Genomic DNA, 17561 nt, shown 5'->3' on the forward strand with positions numbered 1-17561 from the left:
CACCCCCTCACAGTTGTCATGAAGTGCACAATTAGCTATATTGACAAAAAACACAATTTGTACCAGACTGTAAACATGTTTTTTTTCTGCTGTAAAGTTGGGCATTTTTACATGGGGCTCAATGAGATTCTGCTCCTTCTGGAGCCTGTCTCTAGTGGCCAGTCGATGAATTGCAGTTTAAGTCACTTCCGTATTGGCTTCAAGAGAAACTGGGAGAGGTTGCTGCTTGGGCTAAAACCCTAACCCTAACCCTAACAATGTACATGCTAGTAACATGTTAGCATATATGTAACTATGAATACCTTCAAACCTTAAAACAACTTTAAACTTCCAACTAACAACATAAATAACAGTCACACTGGTCCTCAGATATGAATTTAAAAGTCACAAAATATTTTTTCTTCTAGAAACCTTTGGTGTTAATTTGTTAGCATTAGCAGTGTACATTTTGTGTACTATTACAGGTGGTACTTAATGTAGTGTTTTAAGAATGTTATTAATAATTAAAAAAAAAAACATATTAATACATGTTTACTACTTTTATGTTTACCCAGACAGGCTTTTATTTTTTGCAGTATTTAACCTCAGGTTAATATTACAATTTTGCCTGATTACTGATAATTATTTTTGTGTTATGGCTGATGATTACTGATATGAGGGCTGATATTATAGATCTATACTGTTGGCGTGTACATTAAAGCTGTAGTCTTGAATTTTTATTCAGGAATAAAAACATAATATACGGTTGAATTTTGCGGAGACTGTTTGTCAATGTAATCCATGGAAAAAATGTTTTAGCATTTTTTTGCATATGGGACTGAATTTATGCTGGTTTTAATATAAAAAATACTCAAAATTGAGAGTCCTATAAATATTATTATTAATTTAAAAACGTACAGGTGTTCGTTTCACTTGAGGACTTTTATTTTGAAAATAAATGGTTCAACGTCAATATGGTTGACGTATTTGACGTTGCCTAGTACAGGAAGTTCCTTTAGTTAGTTAGTTGACAGATCTCCTTAATCGATTATCGTAATAGACTTGCATTTTGTGATCGATATAAGGAAGTAAATATGTAATATATCTCCACATTGTTCTAGTTGTACTGTTAAGCGTCGCGCTTGATAAGGACAGCGGTGTAGTTTCAGTGTGTCGGTGTTCCGCTCGTTCTGTTGACTGACTCGAGCCGGTGAGGATGTCGTGCTCGCTGGAGAAGGTGCTCGGCGACGCGCGGACGCTTCTGGAGCGGCTGAAGGAGCACGACACGGCCGCGGAGAGTCTCATCGATCAGTCGAGCGTCCTCAGCCAGAAGGTCCACAGCATGAAGGAGGTCGGAAACTCTCTCCCTGACAAGGCATGATATGAAACCTCTTACTGACCACCTTACAGAGCCCATGTGTGACCTCTAAAAGCATGCACTGGACTAATTACTGTCGTGTGCATGTGTTATTGCATGCACTGTGCATTGCACAATATGAGACTTGTTATAGTGGGTAAGATCTGGACTGATGAGACAAAGGTTGTAGTAGACACTGCAAGACATTTTCTTACTCAGTATTTTTTTTTTAACTTGAGAAGCAAAATTACTTCAGATTTGAGTCTTATCAAAAAATAAACAAGTTTGAGCTAAAAGTAAGAAAACAAATATGAAAAATAAACCTAACCTCAAAGGCTTATTTTATAAGGCAGATGTTTTGCTTGTTTTAAGCATTTTGAAACATTTTTCAGAAATCAAGACTTGATATCTTAAGTCATTTTTGTCTTTGTTTGTTTGCATGCATGTTGATTTTAAGAATTTTTTGATATTTGTAATTAATAAGACAAATGATATCAATTGATATGATTTCTGATTATATAAATCTATGGTGTTGATAAACACATTAAAGCTGTAGTTGTAATTCAGGAATAAAAACTTGTTAATACACAATATTGATGGTTGAATTTTACAAAGAATATTTGTTAATGTTCTAGCAATCAATTTTTATTTGCATTGTTTTGCATTTTGGACAATTTATTGATTTCAAGTCAGATACTAATACATACATATATACACACACACATATGTATAAACACACACGTGTATGTGTATGTGTATGTATGTATGTGTGTGTGTTTGTGTATGTATGCATGTATGTGTGTGTGTTTGTGTATGTATGCATGTATGTATGTAAATGAAGATGAAACAATAGCTACCCAATATGAAGTTGTATTTTTCCTGTGTTTAGTACACGGAGGAAGGCCCAGAGTATCAGGAGCTGTCCAGATACAAACCTCACGTCCTGCTGACCCAGGAAAACACCCAAATCAAAGATCTCCAGCAGGAGAACAGAGGCAAGGCGGCTTGAGTTTCTTCAAAGAGTCTCGCATTTTTAAAGCGAATCGTTTATTCAACTCTTTGTGCTGTTCACAGAGCTCTGGCTCTCTCTGGAGGAACACCAGTACGCTTTAGAGCTGATCATGGGCCGATACCGAAAGCAGATGCTTCAGCTGATGATGGAAAAGAAAGAGCTGGATACTAAACCTGTGCTCAACCTTCACCAGGATCATGCCAAGGTGCCCAACCTTTGCTTTCTTACTAGTTTTCTTATTACATAAGTGCCCCTGTAATGCTTTTCGATATTACCTTTCATGTAGTGTGTAATAGATGTTTGTGAATGAAAAAGGTCTTAAAGATCAAATAAAGTGAATGTCTCCTAAAAGAAAGAATCAATTCTGAACTGCTGAAACGAGTTGTCAGTAATTCCAGTCTCACTTCCTGCACAAACCTACGCAACAATGTAACACATTTGCATAATGCCAGCCTATGATCATCATTGGCTGCTTGCGAACAACGTCTACTTTTAACCCTCAAACACTGGAGTTGTAGCTGAGACTGGAAGAGTTTGGTTCGTGTGTCAACATGTCGAGAAGACATCAGAACAGACTGGTCCATCTGACCAATCAGAGCAGAGTAGACTAATCACAACAGACTGGCCCGTCTGACCAATCAGAGCAGAGGAGGCTTTTTCAGACACTGTGGGAATGGTGTAGATGCAGCAATGGATATTATGAGAAAATGAATGTTTTTTGACTTGCATGTAAACCTGTTGTAGGAGAGACTCCAAAACAAAATTGGCAATCTTTAAACTAGCATAAGTGGGGCACTTTAAAATAAGTCTGAGTCAGTGTTCAAAAATCAGGCAGAATGAAACCTAAATCAAGCCTTTTTTTTCTCCAGGAGGTTCAAAACCAGTTGGAGCGGATCTGTGAGATGGGTCACGTTATGCGTCGAGCTGTACAGATGGACGACCAACACTACTGCTCTGTGAAAGAGCGACTGGCACAGCTCGAAGTATGGCCATCATTTGATTTTGCCATTATTAGACACTTATAATTTATGCTTTTGTGTGTCAACATTATTTTCAAGTCACCATAGCGCTTTATACAATAGGAATTGTTTCAAAGCAGTTTCACATAACAGGAAAGTGGCAGAAGGAATGATAACGTCATCAAATATGAGACAAATTCTGCTGTAAAGCTGCTCTAAAAAGACAAAGTCATTAATCAGCTCAGGTCACTTCAGTGTTGACTGTTCGATAACTGTTCATATCAGGGCCATAACCACCATAGACATTGAGGGGGACAAGTCCCCCCCAATATTTGAAATTCTTGCACTGCTCTGCTGCACTTCATTATGCAGCGCTCTGTATGTTAGGATCAGGATGACAAAAAGGTTTAAAATTTACATTTTAGTCTGGTTTGCCTCAACGGTCTAACAGCGCTCGGCAATGTCTGAGAATGACTGAGATGGCCAATCAAATCAAAGTAGGCGGGGTTTACGTTCTCTTTTGGCTCGTGCACTGACTCTTCACACACAGACGAGCGCCTCAATCTATCGCTTAATGCCGTTGCGGAGAGAGACTCTATTCTTTCCGGTGAAATCACAAAACAAACTACACACAAACATGTCCCTGCTCTTAATATACAATCATTGATGAACATCTTTGATTTTAATGAAGAAGAAAAAACTATATGAGAACGGATTTGAACCTGAAACCTTTGACACGGTTTACAAAAATTCTACCACCAGACCACTGGGGGATTCGAATATAATCAGTAGGGCTGCGATTATTTTAATAAACGATTAATCTGTCAATTATTTTTCGATGAATCGGATAATATAAATAAAAAAAAAACATTACCCCTGATCAGAGTTTGGTTTTTCCAGCTCGCAAGCCAACGGAGAGTTGCTAGACTACCCTGGCTGCAAATTATACTTGCTGCCGCTAGGGTGCGTCTAGATTTCTAGGCTAGTTCTGACCCGGAAAAGGAAGTAAAACGGCGTGATATGCAATGGATGCAGACGAGATGATTATTCAATGTTTTGCTTTCCGCACTATCTTTAAAGGTCAGCAAAACATTGCTCTCGTAAGGCGGAGAAAAAAAAGGAGAGCCCTTGATCGCAGTTCGTGTCCAGCTGAGTTGACATAATTCGCCTCTGTCCCTTTTTCAATGACGTACGACTCGCATTTACTGGGGAATATCCGATTTGACCACTTGCATGGCAAACGCAAATGCACGCATCCGAATCATATTGGATTTATTACCACATATGAGTGAGGCCTGAATCCGATCTGAGGATATTGGAATTCATGCGTTTTTTTTCCTGCTTACACGTTCACATGTCGTATCCGATTGATTGGGTCACTTGAACCATGCAGTGTAAATAGGGCCAATGTTAGGCAGCTCTACAGAAGTTATTTAGCTTCATCCCATAGTGTCAGTGTAGTCACACCAGTTATATTGCTAAATATTAAGTGTGTGTTAATATAATGTATTTATTGTTGTTGATGCAGATTGAAAACAAGGAGCTGAGGGATCTGCTGTCCATCAGCAGCAGCGCCGTGAGGCCGAATCGAGAGGAGGCAACCCCACCAGAGACGGCTGAGAAACAGGACTCCTAATAGAGGAAATGTTACTCTTTTGTATATTCGTATGTCAGGTGACCTGGCGTCCACTGACGTTAACATCTGTATTGGGTTTTCTAGTGTTCTTTTGGACTGTCCTGGCGGTGGTTTAGCTTCCTGCTGCCCGATGATGCACTTTCTGATGTTTATTGATGCTGATGTTTTTGTTCAGAAAAGTTCAGTTTTAATAATAGACACTTAAATGTGCATTATAGATCACTTTTGCCTCTTTTTGCATTTCTTAAAAAAAAAGAGATTTTTGTCTTAAATTGATTCGTAGCTTTACCTTCAGGAGGTTTATAGGTGTTCTTAGGTCACACGATTACATTGACAGCTGTGTAATGTGTTTGGAGTGCATTCTATACATGTGAAGAGCTGATTATGAATTAAGCTCAGCATGAGATAGTTGTGTGGTTAGGAAAGTCGTATGCATCGGCAGTATTGCATCTGTAAACAGTTTGATGTGATGATCTTGTACGTCGTGTCACATGTACAGCACACTTCCACAGTGACCAGAATCCTCTTAAAATCGTCTTTTTATTGTAAAATGTTGTATTTTCATCTCAGGAAAGCAGTCATATGTACCACAGTTGTTATTTTGTATAACTCGCTATGTAAAAAATAAAATAGAAATATTCAAGTTTGAACATGATGAGTTTTATATTTCATCATATGGTATGATATTTATGTGGTGAATCATAATGAAGTATTAATGTTTTGTAGTTTTCTAAAACTTAGAAACTGTCATACAGTGTGTTAATTTTCACTAACTATAAAAAAAAAAAAAAACTACAGATATCAAGAATTTGATTACATTTAATAATTTGTGCATATGATTTACTTTTGTGTCAAAAGAGCCAGTTTGGAGGACTGGGTCGGTTTAAATAAATCTCTTTTATTTAGTTTGCTTACTTAAAATACTTCAAATGTATTATTTTTTAATATAAATTAAAATGGCTGATTATCAAGCTATAATTAGCACGCCTTGATTTCATTGTATAATTGATTGACCCTCCGCTGTCGTTCATTTGGGAGTCACACTTGTGTTGTTCGCAGTCAAAAGTGGGCGAACACCTGAAATGTAAAACTTTTTATTTTCAGTAAAATCATATAATATATTTTTGTTCAATAATATTTTTTTCTATTTTGCACTCTTGATATTTTAGAGTGTCGCCCCTTCATTGCTGTGCAGTTTTTTTTCTGCATTTGTAGATTATACACAATTGTGAATTTTATGTTTTCCACTCATTTCCTATGGCGGTCATTTTTGACTGCGAACAACACAAGTGCGAAAAAATCCATATTTTGAATCCATAATTATTTGTATTTTTTGTGGTCACATAGCAACTGCCGCAAAAGTCACAGTTTCATACCATTCTGTAGCAATTTTTTAAATTACAAAAATCTAAAATGACTGAACAACACCAGAGGGTTAGTACAAAATTTCCATTAAAAATGACATTTTTCCTCATCATTTCGTTTTGTACATGGGCGTCTATAATATTAAAGGGATAGTTCACCCAAAATTTCAGTCATTTACTCACCTTTAAGTTGTTCCAAACCTGTATGAGTTTCTTTCTTCTGCTGAACACAAAAGAAGATATTTTGTAATCACACAGTTGACGGTGTCATGAGAAATAGTGTCCTCCTGTGGAATAGTGTCCGCTTAGGACCCCAGAGTGATTCTATTGGCTGAAAGAACTTTTAATGGGTAATCTGTTCAGAGCCTGATTACAATTCTTACAAAATCACGTTTTGATTTTTGTTGTTTAAATTGTGTTAAAATAGTCTTTAACATCATATGTTTCATATATAACTGAAGTTATAAGTTGTGAAATCAAGCAAATCTCGTTCTTAATGTTTTTTTTAGTTAGTGTATGTTCTAGCATAGCATACAGCTACCCGATTAGCTTAGTTTATACACCACGGTTGCACTTACCCTACATTTTAAAAGCCATAGTCCCGCTTTAATGTTTATAAAAATTTTAAAAAATCCTGTTGTATTTATTTTGTGCACCTGTTCTGTATATTATTGTTTTTTTATTCTTTATTAATAATTTACAATATATTAGGCATGTTATTGCTCCCATTTTGATCAGGAATTACTATGTTGGGTCCTAAGCGGACACGATTTCTCATGACAACGGCGCCCATTGACTTACATAGTAGGGGGAAAAAATTATATGGAAGTCTTTAGAGTGGTGCAGGTATGACGTCACATTGTAAGCCAATCGGCAGTTAGCATCACACTAGTTCCTTCGAGAAAAACCCAATAGGATTTTCCCATAGGCTTTTGGATTATTGCTAAAAACAAGCTCTGTGATCAACAAAAGTTTATGATACTCGCACGTTTTGTCCAGCAAGATAATTATCACAGATGAATAAAAAAAAATTGAATTTTGAAGCCTAAATGCAGTCACCAGAAGTAAAGGCTATAGGTACGCTATAAATGAACTACACTGCGGTCACTCGTCCTCAACGTCACCATCACTAAGCTTCCGACAACTCTTTCAGTTTTTATCTCAAAACATTTTCCCAGAACGTTTGAGTTAGAATACTCAAACGTTCTAGAATAGTTAGAATAGTTAGAATAGTTTATAAGAGCTCCTCCATGAACTGCCACCTTAACGTGGTGGAGGGGTTTGAGTACCCGAATGACCCTAGGAGCTACGTTGTCCGGGGCTATATGCCCCTGGTAGGGTCTCCCAAGGCAAACAGGTCCTAGGTGACGGGTCAGACTAAGAGCAGTTCAAAAACCCTTATGATGCCAAATAAAAGGAGGACCGTGACGTCGCCCGGTATGGCGCAGCCGGGGCCCCACCCTGGAGCCAGGCCTGGGGTTGGGGCTCGTATGCGAGCGCCTGGTGGCCGGGCCTTCCCCCACGGGGTCCGGCCGGGCTCAGCCCAAAGGAGCGACGTGGGGACACCTTCCCGTGGGCCCACCACTCACGGGAGGGACCGTAAGGGGCCGGTGCAAAGCGAATCGGGCAGCAGTCGAAGGCGGGGGCCTAGACGACCCGATCCCTGGACACGGAAACTGGCTCTTGGGACATGGAATGTCACCTCCTGAACGCCTTCCCGGGAAGGTGTTTCGGGCATGTCCAACCGGGAGGAGGCCCCGGGGAAGACCAAGGACACGCTGGAGGGACTATGTCTCCCGGCTGGCCTTGGAACGCCTCGGTGTCCCCCCGGAAGAGCTAGAGGAAGTGTCTAGGGAGAGGGAAGTCTGGGCATCTCTGCTTAGACTGCTGCCCCCGCGACCCGGCCCCGGATAAGCGGAAGAAGATGGATGGATGGAATAGTTTATAAGAGCACAATTATAAAGCATAATGAGGCTGTAAAAGCGGACTGAGCTTACCTTTTAGGCATGATGACGTTTAATCTCCTCGACAGCCTCTGTAGTTCCATTTAGCCACTTGTTAGCAACTGCCTTTTTCAAGACACATAACAGCTTAAAAAAATAGGGTAATACTGAAGTATTTTATGGCTTAGAATAAAACGTGAAAGTGTCTTGAGCTTGTGTTCACCACAGACCTTATTTCAGCCATTTAACCAAAACCCCATTCAAAAAAAACCATTGACTTCGGGGTGAGGGAACCAGAAGTGCTAAAATGCTAACTCGCTTCCACGGCCTACACTTACTTATCAACATTCCTCAAAATATCTTCTTTTGTGTCCAACAGAAGAAAGAAACTCACACAGGTTTGGAACAACTTAAAGGGTTAGTTCACCCAAAAATGAAAATTCTTTATAAAGCGACGAGAATAGTTTTTGTGCGCAAAAAAAACCCCTAAATAACGAATTATATAGTTATGACCGATTTCAAAACAATGCATCATGAAGCTTCGAAGCGTTATGAATCAGTGAGTCGATTCAGCGGTTTGGATCGCCAAAGTCACGCAATTTCAGCAGTTTGGTAGCGGTTTGTCGGTTTGACACGCGATCCGAATAATGATTTGACTCACTGATTCATAACGCTTCGAAGCTTCATGATGCATTGTTTTGAAATCGGTCATAACTATATAAGTCGTTATTTAGGTTTTTTTACGCACAAAAACTATTCTCGTCGCTTTATAAGGTTATTGTAGAACCACTGTAGTGAGATGGACTTTGTCACGACGTCTTTAGTACCTTTTATGGGTCTTTCTTGAGAGTGTACAGAGCATTGTGCCAATAGAGGCCTTTCTGAGCCATCGGATTTCAACTTAATTATCTTCATTTGTGTTCCGAAGATGAACGGAGGTCTTACGGGTGTCGGGTAAGTAATTAATGATGACAGAATTTTCATTTTTGGGTGAACTAACTATCACTTTAACTAAACTTGCATTATTTCTCCGCCTGTCCAGCTGGTGGCGCCATCACGCAGCGCGCATATATCCTCCACTGTGGGCGAAGGAAAGTATGACAGCGTTCTAGTGCAGCCTTCAAGCCAAAGTCATCCGCACTACCATCGCCGTCTGCTGTCATCATGTCTGAGAAAGAGCACGGCCAAAAGTGGGATCGCTGCCTCGCAGACTGCGCTATTAAAGTCGGTAAGGATTCGTCTGTATTTAATAATCTGCTTTCATTCACGACAGGCGGTCAAGTCCGTGTAGGGCACTCGGGTCACTGATACTGATAAGACGCTCACACATTGGATTATTTGACACAAAACGTAACTTAGTGAGCTTCCTAATCCTGTCTAAGTATGTAACTATTTATATATTGAGAGCGTATTAGGTTTTGATAACTATTGTTTTTGTGTCTATATTCAAAAGGTATTACGTGAATTAACGTTACTAGGACCGCCTTCTATGTTAGTAGTGACATACTATTAGTACTATGGATAGTTACCGTCGTATTTTGGATATGCTACAATGGTAAATGGACCGTTTTCCATGATATTAGCATGGTATTTCCCTAAAAGACCATGAATATCAATGTACCATGGTATTGTAATCTTAACACCATCACAGTACCACAGGCAAGAGTAATTTTGGTAATGTCATATAATGGTTTTCTCCTATAGGTACCGGGCTGGGTCTAGGAATTGTGTTCTCTGTTGTATTCTTCAAGCGTAAGTATTTCATATTACTATACCTTGTGTAAACCAGACTTATTGAGATGGACATATTCTAATATCAAGATGTTTTTGCAGGCCGGACGTCGCCCATTGCCTTTGGTACAGGACTAGGTCTTGGCATGGCGTATTCCAACTGCCAGAATGACTTGAGATCACATTATGTGCTGCACAGTAACGTTGCTAAGGTTTGTGTTTCTGGTTTATAGAGACCGTCATATCTCACCATTACCTTGAAGTTCATGTGGCAAAAATATCTATTTGCATTGGAGGCTCATTTTGTCAGATCACTATTCGGGACCACTTCTATAAGTGTGCCAAACTTTGATAATTTTCCTACAATTGCTATTAGACTTCTATGGCAGATTATATTATTATTATTATTATCATAAGAAAACAAAGGAACACTAGAGCTTCTGGGCTTCACACTTTCTGTGCTTGGCCCCTAATTATCCTTAATGTTAGGGATGCACTGATATAAAAAATTTTGTCCGATACCAATAATTCTTTATAATTAAAAGCCGATAACCGAGATATTGGCTGATACTAAATCCAAATTTTTATATAACTTTTGAGAGCAAAAACAAAAGTCTCACCATTAAAAGCCATGTCCCAAGCAGACAATTATAATGTTCTGATTGTGTTTATGTGGGCTATATGACAGACGTGCGCTCCACATTTTGCACTGAACTGTATTTTCCTTTTTTGAAGTGATTTAAATCATATTTCATTCAATTCAAAACCATCATGGCGAACAGTGCGCATCTGAAGTGTGTCAGCTGAAGGAAATAATCAAATATTTATCGTCTTTAATATATCAGACAAATGTTTTTATCGAGCCGATAACATTAAAAATGAACATATAGCGGTCGATAATGATATGATGGCTGGAATGTCATTCATCCCTACAAAATGAAATTTTTACGAATGATTTCTGAAATAAAATCAGTATTTTATCATTTTTTTATTATATTTTGTATTGAATTTAATTTATATTTTTCTGGTTTCATTTTAATTTGTTAAAGTTTTAGTAACTTTGTGTTTTTGGTATTTTTCTTTTTAAATGTCTTTGTAGATTTAAATTAAGTTTATTTTAGTACTTCAACTTGAACGAAATGAGAAATGTTTCCTTGTTAACTAGCTCGTTTAATGCTTTTTAAAATAATTTTTAGTTCAATTATAATAACACTGGCAAAAATGTACTTTTGCTCTTTTTAATATATATATATATATAGCAATTTATGTTCAGTTTTTAAAATGAAATAAATTCACTGGATACGGTCTGAATACAGCATGTTGGAATATGATTGTGTAGCCACAATATTTTTATTTTCAATAATTAATAACACTGACAAATGTACTTTTGCCTATTTATGTAGTGAATTAATGTTCAGTTTTTCAAATGAAAAAAATATTCTGGCTACATGATCATTCCAACATGCCGTATTCAGAACATATCCAGTGAATTTTTTTTATTTAATTTTAAAAACTGAACTTAAATTGCTATATATATATATGGGCAAAAGTACATTTGTCAGTGTTATTAATTATTGAAAATAACAATATTCTGGCTACATAATCATTCCAACATGCCATATTAAGAACATATCCAGTGCATTTTTATGATCAATAATTAATAACACTGACAAATGTACTTTGCCCATATATATAGCAGTGTTATTAATTATTGAAAATAACAATATTCTGGCTACATAATCATTCCAACATGCCATATTCAGAACATATCCAGTGCATTTTTATGATCAATAATTAATAACACTGACAAATGTACTTTGCCCATATATAGTAATTTTAAAAACTGAACATAAATTCAATTTAAATAAAAAAATTCACTGGATCTGTTCTGAACACGGCATTTTGGAATATGTTTATGTAGCCAGAATATTTTTATTTTCAATAATTAATAACACTGACAAATGTACTTTTGCCCATATATATAGCAGTTAATGTTCAGTTTTTAAAATGAAATAAAACATACTCTGGCTACGTAATCATATTCCAACATGCAATATTCAGAACACATCCAGTGAATTTATTATGATCAATAATTAATAACACTGACAAAAATGTACTTTTGCCCATATATAGACATTTTAAAAACTAAACATAAAGTAAATAATTAAATTTAAATAAAAAATGCACCGGATATGTTCTGAACACGGCATGTTGGAATATGATTATGTACCCAGAATATTTTTATGCTTGTAGATGATCACTGTACACACTTGCTTTACTTAAAAATCACCTGAGAATCAAGTCATCAATGCGTAAAGTGTGTATGCATGCTTTTCTTTGCCGTATGTGTGTTTCACATCAGTTTCTATCTTTTAAATGCTGATTTGTTTGCCACCTTTAACATAAGATCATATGCATGGAGACCTATCAGTTGAAGTGTTTAAATCCTGACAGATGTTTTCTCTCTCTCTTTTTCAGGAGCAGTAGTGTTGCATCAGTTATGGATTCTGTCATCTGCCTTGCGTTTTCTTATTTGAAGCCTGACTGCTTTGTCAGACTGGTTGACTTTCTCTCTCCATAATATACATGTTCTTGTACAGGACAATTTGTGGTTTATTTAATAAAATGATAAAGGAGATTTGAAGATTGCTAAGGATATGAATGTGATTTTCTTTTTTTAATTTCTAAAAAAAATGGCCCTATTGTGTTCCAGTGATAGCAGCCCACATTGTCATGTAGCTTTTGACCCAGGCCAAGATGATTTTTGGCAACCATGCCGAACTAGTGCAATTATGCTTAAAAGCAAAAAAAACTGCAGTGTTGGCATGGTGACAGTTCTCCAGCAGTGAAGTACAAGCATACAATTTTTTTTTATTTTGCCGTGCAAATCATAATTGCACTATTTTTTGTGGCATTGTTGCCTTTCACCCAAAGATAAAAAGTACATATCAAAATGAGTTCCCATCCATGACCTCGCTCAGAAGTAAGGCTTCAGAGAATGGTTGCAGGCATATTTATGCTCATTACAAATATTAAATTAAATCTATCATCTCTTGCATTTGTCAAAGGTATTCACGACTGTACAACAGTTTAGGACCATCTTTTCAGCTTCTCTTTTGGAATAAACTTTCATTTCAAAACACTTTTGATTCTTTCTCAGTTCTATTTTTCGGATGTTAAAATGCATATCATCAACAATATTATAAGTGTCAATTCAAGAAGTAGTATGCAGTTGTTTGCATTACAACATTATTTGTAAAGCTACCAATTATCACAAATGATCAAGGTACCGGAAAGAAAAATTTAATTTAATAAAAAGAAATGTTGAATATTGTCTATATTTTTAAATGAGCCTTTTGTAAGATGTTAACTGCTTGCCTCAATTAACCCTGAATAACGATTGGCTGTGAATGTGCATAAAGTGGCATTAAGAGCGCGATACTCAGACACGCTTTGTGCCCGGAAGGCACCCTGAAGTGGACGATACAGGGATTAGGAGGGCAAAAGGAACAGCAAAGACGCCAACACGGTTAACTCTAGTGCACTCGTGCGCTCCCTCTTACTCGATTACAGCCACACAATTACTGAATAAAGAACGTTGAGCTCATAAAAATGCATAGAAAGCAAACCGAGATAAGTTTGTTTTTTAATTCACCCGTCTAAAAATATCTCCACGGTAGTCTTGCTCTTGTAACACTCCCTCTCTTTCTCACACACTCTTGTACTGAAACCCACCTCACAGTTGCCCTCCCCCAAAGGGTGTCATCATGACACGTAGCTTTGAAATACTCTGACAGGCACAGAATTGCTCAGACTGGTGCCAAGCATTGAAGAAGCCAGACTATGGACAAGGAAATATGTCATATTATTGCTTTGCTCATCTCACGTTAACAAACGGCAGCTGAGTATCCTCGCACTGATGTGGCTGAGGCGCACAGAGGGAGTGAAATCACCAACCTTGCCAAGGGAAAGATGGAAAGGATTACTATAAACGGGACATCTTGATATTTTTCCACCACCTGAGGTGGTCTGCATCAGATTTCAGCGAGGTGACCCGCAGATCAACTGTTTCGCATTCAGCATCTCTCTCTCAATGCACTTGAAAAGCGCTGGATGTGTGTTCGCTTCAGCGAGACCAGAGGAAGCGCACACAGTCCTATTCAACTCTTCGATGATGGGTGGCTCACCTATCCCTCGAGTAGAGGCGGCGTCAGGTGCAGATCCTTGGAGCGTTCACAGGAGCTTCAATGACAGTGGTACTATCGGTGGTGGTTGGAGCATTAGCGGGAGCGGTCCCTGGCTTCTGGCAGTTATGCTGTCCCTCATAATTCTGGTGACAGCTTGTGGGAACATTTTGTTGATTGCCTTGGTGTTTGCACATCGGACGCTGCGTTGCACCTCCAATTGCTTCCTGGTGTCCCTCTTCCTGTCAGACCTGATGGTGGCTCTGGTCGTGATGCCCCCTGCCATGCTCAACGTGCTGTGCGGGACCTGGGTGCTGGCGCCCGGATTCTGCCCCGTCTGGCTTTGCTTCGACGTGATGTGCTGTAGCGCTTCCATCCTCAACTTGTGTGTCATCAGTCTGGACCGCTACCTCCTCATCATCTCGCCGTTGCGATACAAACAGCACATGACCCCGGCCCGTGCCTTGCTGCTGGTGGGCGGGGCTTGGGGGTTGGCAGCCCTCACGTCTTTCCTGCCAATCAAGATGGACTGGCACAGCCTGGGTCGCATGCAAGACTTTTCAGAGCACGATGCCGCCAACGCCACGGTCTCGCTGTCGAGCTACCCCTCTTCATACTTCCAGCTTTCCACGTCAGGGACGCCATCCACGCAGTGCCGCCTGCGGGTGACTCTCCCCTTCGCCCTCGTGGCGACCTTTCTCACCTTCTTCTTGCCCTCCACGGCTATCTGTTTCACCTACTGCCGGATCCTGTTGGCGGCCAGAAGACAGGCACGACAGGTGGAGGCTCTTACTCACCCCCCTTACCCACATCACTCGCACGGTGAACCATCCCGGCCTCCGTCTCCAGGTCACGCCGTCCATGACGGAGATGACTACAGTCATCAGGAGCCACACATGCTGCGGCAAGCTCCGGTGAGAAGTCCTGAGTCAGAGAAAACATTGGGACAGGAAGTAAATTTTTCAAATAGCAAGTACCAGAAAAAGAGTTACTACACTCAAAAAAAAAAAAGGTTCTGTATGGCACCAAAAATGGTTCTTGGCTCATAATCATAGGGGAACCTTTTTTAGTGCTATATAGCACCAATTTTGGTGCTTCAGTGGTTCTTCAGCGGTTCTTCAGAGGTTCTTCAGCGGTTCTTTGACTAAGGTGCTATATAGCACCTCTGAAGAACCAAAATTGGTGCTATATAGCACTAAAAAAGGTTCCCCTATGATTACGAGCCAAGAACCTTTTTTGGTGCCATATAGAACCTTTTTTTTTTAGAGTGTAGACGCAAATTGTGATTTGTTCATGTGTGTGTAAAAACTTGGTGTGAACTCTCAACAAACGCCAAGTGGCTTAGTTTGTTGAGAGTTCAACTGTTTTGGCCTGTTGTTCATTCACGAACCCTCCCCTTACGCAAGCGATGCATTATGTAGAGAAATCCTTGTACCTTAAACACAAAAGAAAGGTGAAAGATGTAGTGGAAAAGGAAAAATGTATTTTAAGGACTGGAACAGAAAGTAATGAGTGCAATAAGGCATTGGAAGATGTGGAAGGGCGAAAAGGGAGGGTAGAACTTTTAAAGACGATAGCAAAGACCTTGTGAGGCTCTGTCGCTCTCAAGAGCTTTTGTCTGAGAGAGGACATAAATAATTACCCCAGGCCAAGGCAACATTACTACCCAGCTCCTGGCGGACGAATCACTGTGAAATCTCAATGAATATATTCTTCTCTCTCTCTCCATCTCTTGTTCTCAGTGGTCGGTGAACAGTGAGCGCAGACTGGCACACAGACAAAGGAAGAGAGCTCTGAAAGCAAGCCTTACCCTGGGAGTGCTCCTGGGTCTCTTCTTCAGTGCCTGGCTTCCCTTTTTTATCACCAACATGGCACAGGTCAGTCCGCAAATCACATCTCATTCCCGTTGAAAGTGAACCCTACCCTAACCTTAACAAGCACGCAGCAAAAAAAAATAATGGAATGGGTTGTAAATTAATTGCAATATGACAAATTGACAAAGAGAAAGGTTCCTATTTAATGAGCAATTATTCCTTCTCCTGCTCTCAAGTCGTCAACTATCCCCATCTGTGTCCCTCGCTTCTGGGCAAGCCTGTCTCTAGCCCTTCTTCACACACAATATGGTGTGTGAATAGCACCCCGTCTTTGTCTCTTACTCTCACGTTCTTCATTCGTGGCATCCGATGAACTAGACATCTTTGACCTTTTCCACCTCTTTGCTATTGAGTCTCAGCTACATTCTGTATTCACGCTTTGATCTAAGACCTTTTATTCTGTACATTCAGGCGGTGTGTGAGTGCATACCACCTTCCTTCTTCGATGCCATCACCTGGCTGGGCTACTGTAACAGCACCATGAACCCAATTATATACCCGATGTTCATGAGGGATTTCAAGAGGGCTTTGGCGCGGCTTCTACCCTGCTGTTCTTCGTCTCAAGCCCCTCGTAGGCCATCGCTGCCACTTTCCCTTTCTCTACGCAACTCAGGAGAACCGCAACTGCCCACCGAACCCCCATCCCTGGTGTCTGAGCCGCCTCAACTACCAGCGACGGCCACGGACGCCGTTAACCTTCTCGACGCAGAACACGACGGGATCGACCTGCCTCTGCTGCTGCCCAACCAGGTCGATGCGTTGGACGATTGATACACCGGACCAAGACTACAAAGGAAGTGCAATACACTGTGTGACTGAAAAAATGTGTTAAAACATACCGTGCTAAAAAAATCAATGGGATAAGTGTTAATGGGATAGTCGTGCCTAAACTGGAAGGCCGCTTCTCTCCTCAAGGCAGATCACAGAGATTGTACATTTAGAACGGTCTCGACATGTATCCCGCTTCATTCATTACCATAACAACCAAAACAACAGATGGATAAAGCAGACGAGAGCGAAAGAAATCTCACTAATACCTCACACAATGTCAAGTGGAGCTGTAATTCACATCTTAATTAAACAACAAACCACTTCTAATGAAGGGGGCAAATGGTCTACACAAAATACTGATCGTTTTCACATAGCAGTTTATCACAAATCACATTTAGCAGTGCTTTAAAAAAATACATTAATTACAGGTAACTTAATGAGATTATTAGATGATTCCAGACTGGTTCCAGTTGGTTCTAGCTTATATTGCTATTTTATATTCTGGGTGGTGTCTAGATGGTAACTGGTCACTAAAAATGGTTTATTTGAGTCCCGCAGCAGCCCTACGCCCAATTCTCATCTTGATAGCAGCAAATATGACTCTATAGAGACAGAGCGACACGTGTCATAATAGGGCTGTAACGATTTCACCAAAAATAAAAACCTTGATTAATTGAACATTTTACCTTGATTACGATTAATGAACGATTATTTTGTTTGTTTTTTGCTTTCCATTTTTTGCCCTCATAAG

At 39.5% G+C, this 17561-nt stretch overlaps 3 protein-coding genes across 4 annotated transcripts; all 3 read left to right on the forward strand.

Annotated features, from left to right (window-relative positions):
• Nucleotides 1-939: 939 nt before the first annotated feature.
• sike1 (suppressor of IKBKE 1) lies at nt 940-5917 on the forward strand. Of its 2 annotated transcripts, none has more exons than XM_079803733.1 (5): nt 940-1354; nt 2226-2331; nt 2411-2553; nt 3218-3331; nt 4836-5917. In XM_079803733.1, exons 1-5 carry the CDS (start codon nt 1196-1198, stop codon nt 4941-4943), a joined length of 630 nt encoding a protein of 209 aa, XP_079659859.1. In that variant the 5' UTR covers nt 940-1195; the 3' UTR covers nt 4944-5917. The 2 variants fall into 2 exon arrangements, with proteins under 2 accessions (XP_079659859.1, XP_079659860.1); XM_079803734.1 differs by having other exon boundaries at nt 963-1330.
• Nucleotides 5918-9321: 3404 nt separating this feature from the next.
• micos10 (mitochondrial contact site and cristae organizing system subunit 10) lies at nt 9322-15603 on the forward strand. Its single transcript, XM_079803512.1, has 4 exons — nt 9322-9478; nt 9955-10002; nt 10084-10193; nt 12460-15603. The coding sequence occupies exons 1-4, from the start codon at nt 9415-9417 to the stop codon at nt 12466-12468; spliced, it is 231 nt and encodes a 76-aa protein (XP_079659638.1). The 5' UTR covers nt 9322-9414; the 3' UTR covers nt 12469-15603.
• Nucleotides 14075-16915, forward strand: htr6 (5-hydroxytryptamine (serotonin) receptor 6; the record flags this gene model as incomplete). The annotated part of the gene is made up of 3 exons (XM_079803513.1): nt 14075-15079; nt 15908-16042; nt 16451-16915. The coding sequence occupies 3 exons, from the start codon at nt 14075-14077 to the stop codon at nt 16808-16810; spliced, it is 1500 nt and encodes a 499-aa protein (XP_079659639.1). The 3' UTR covers nt 16811-16915.
• Nucleotides 16916-17561: the final 646 nt, after the last annotated feature.

This window comes from Gobio gobio (genome assembly GCF_949357685.1).
Source record: "Gobio gobio genome assembly, chromosome: 21".
NCBI classification, from domain to species: Eukaryota; Metazoa; Chordata; class Actinopteri; order Cypriniformes; family Gobionidae; genus Gobio; species Gobio gobio.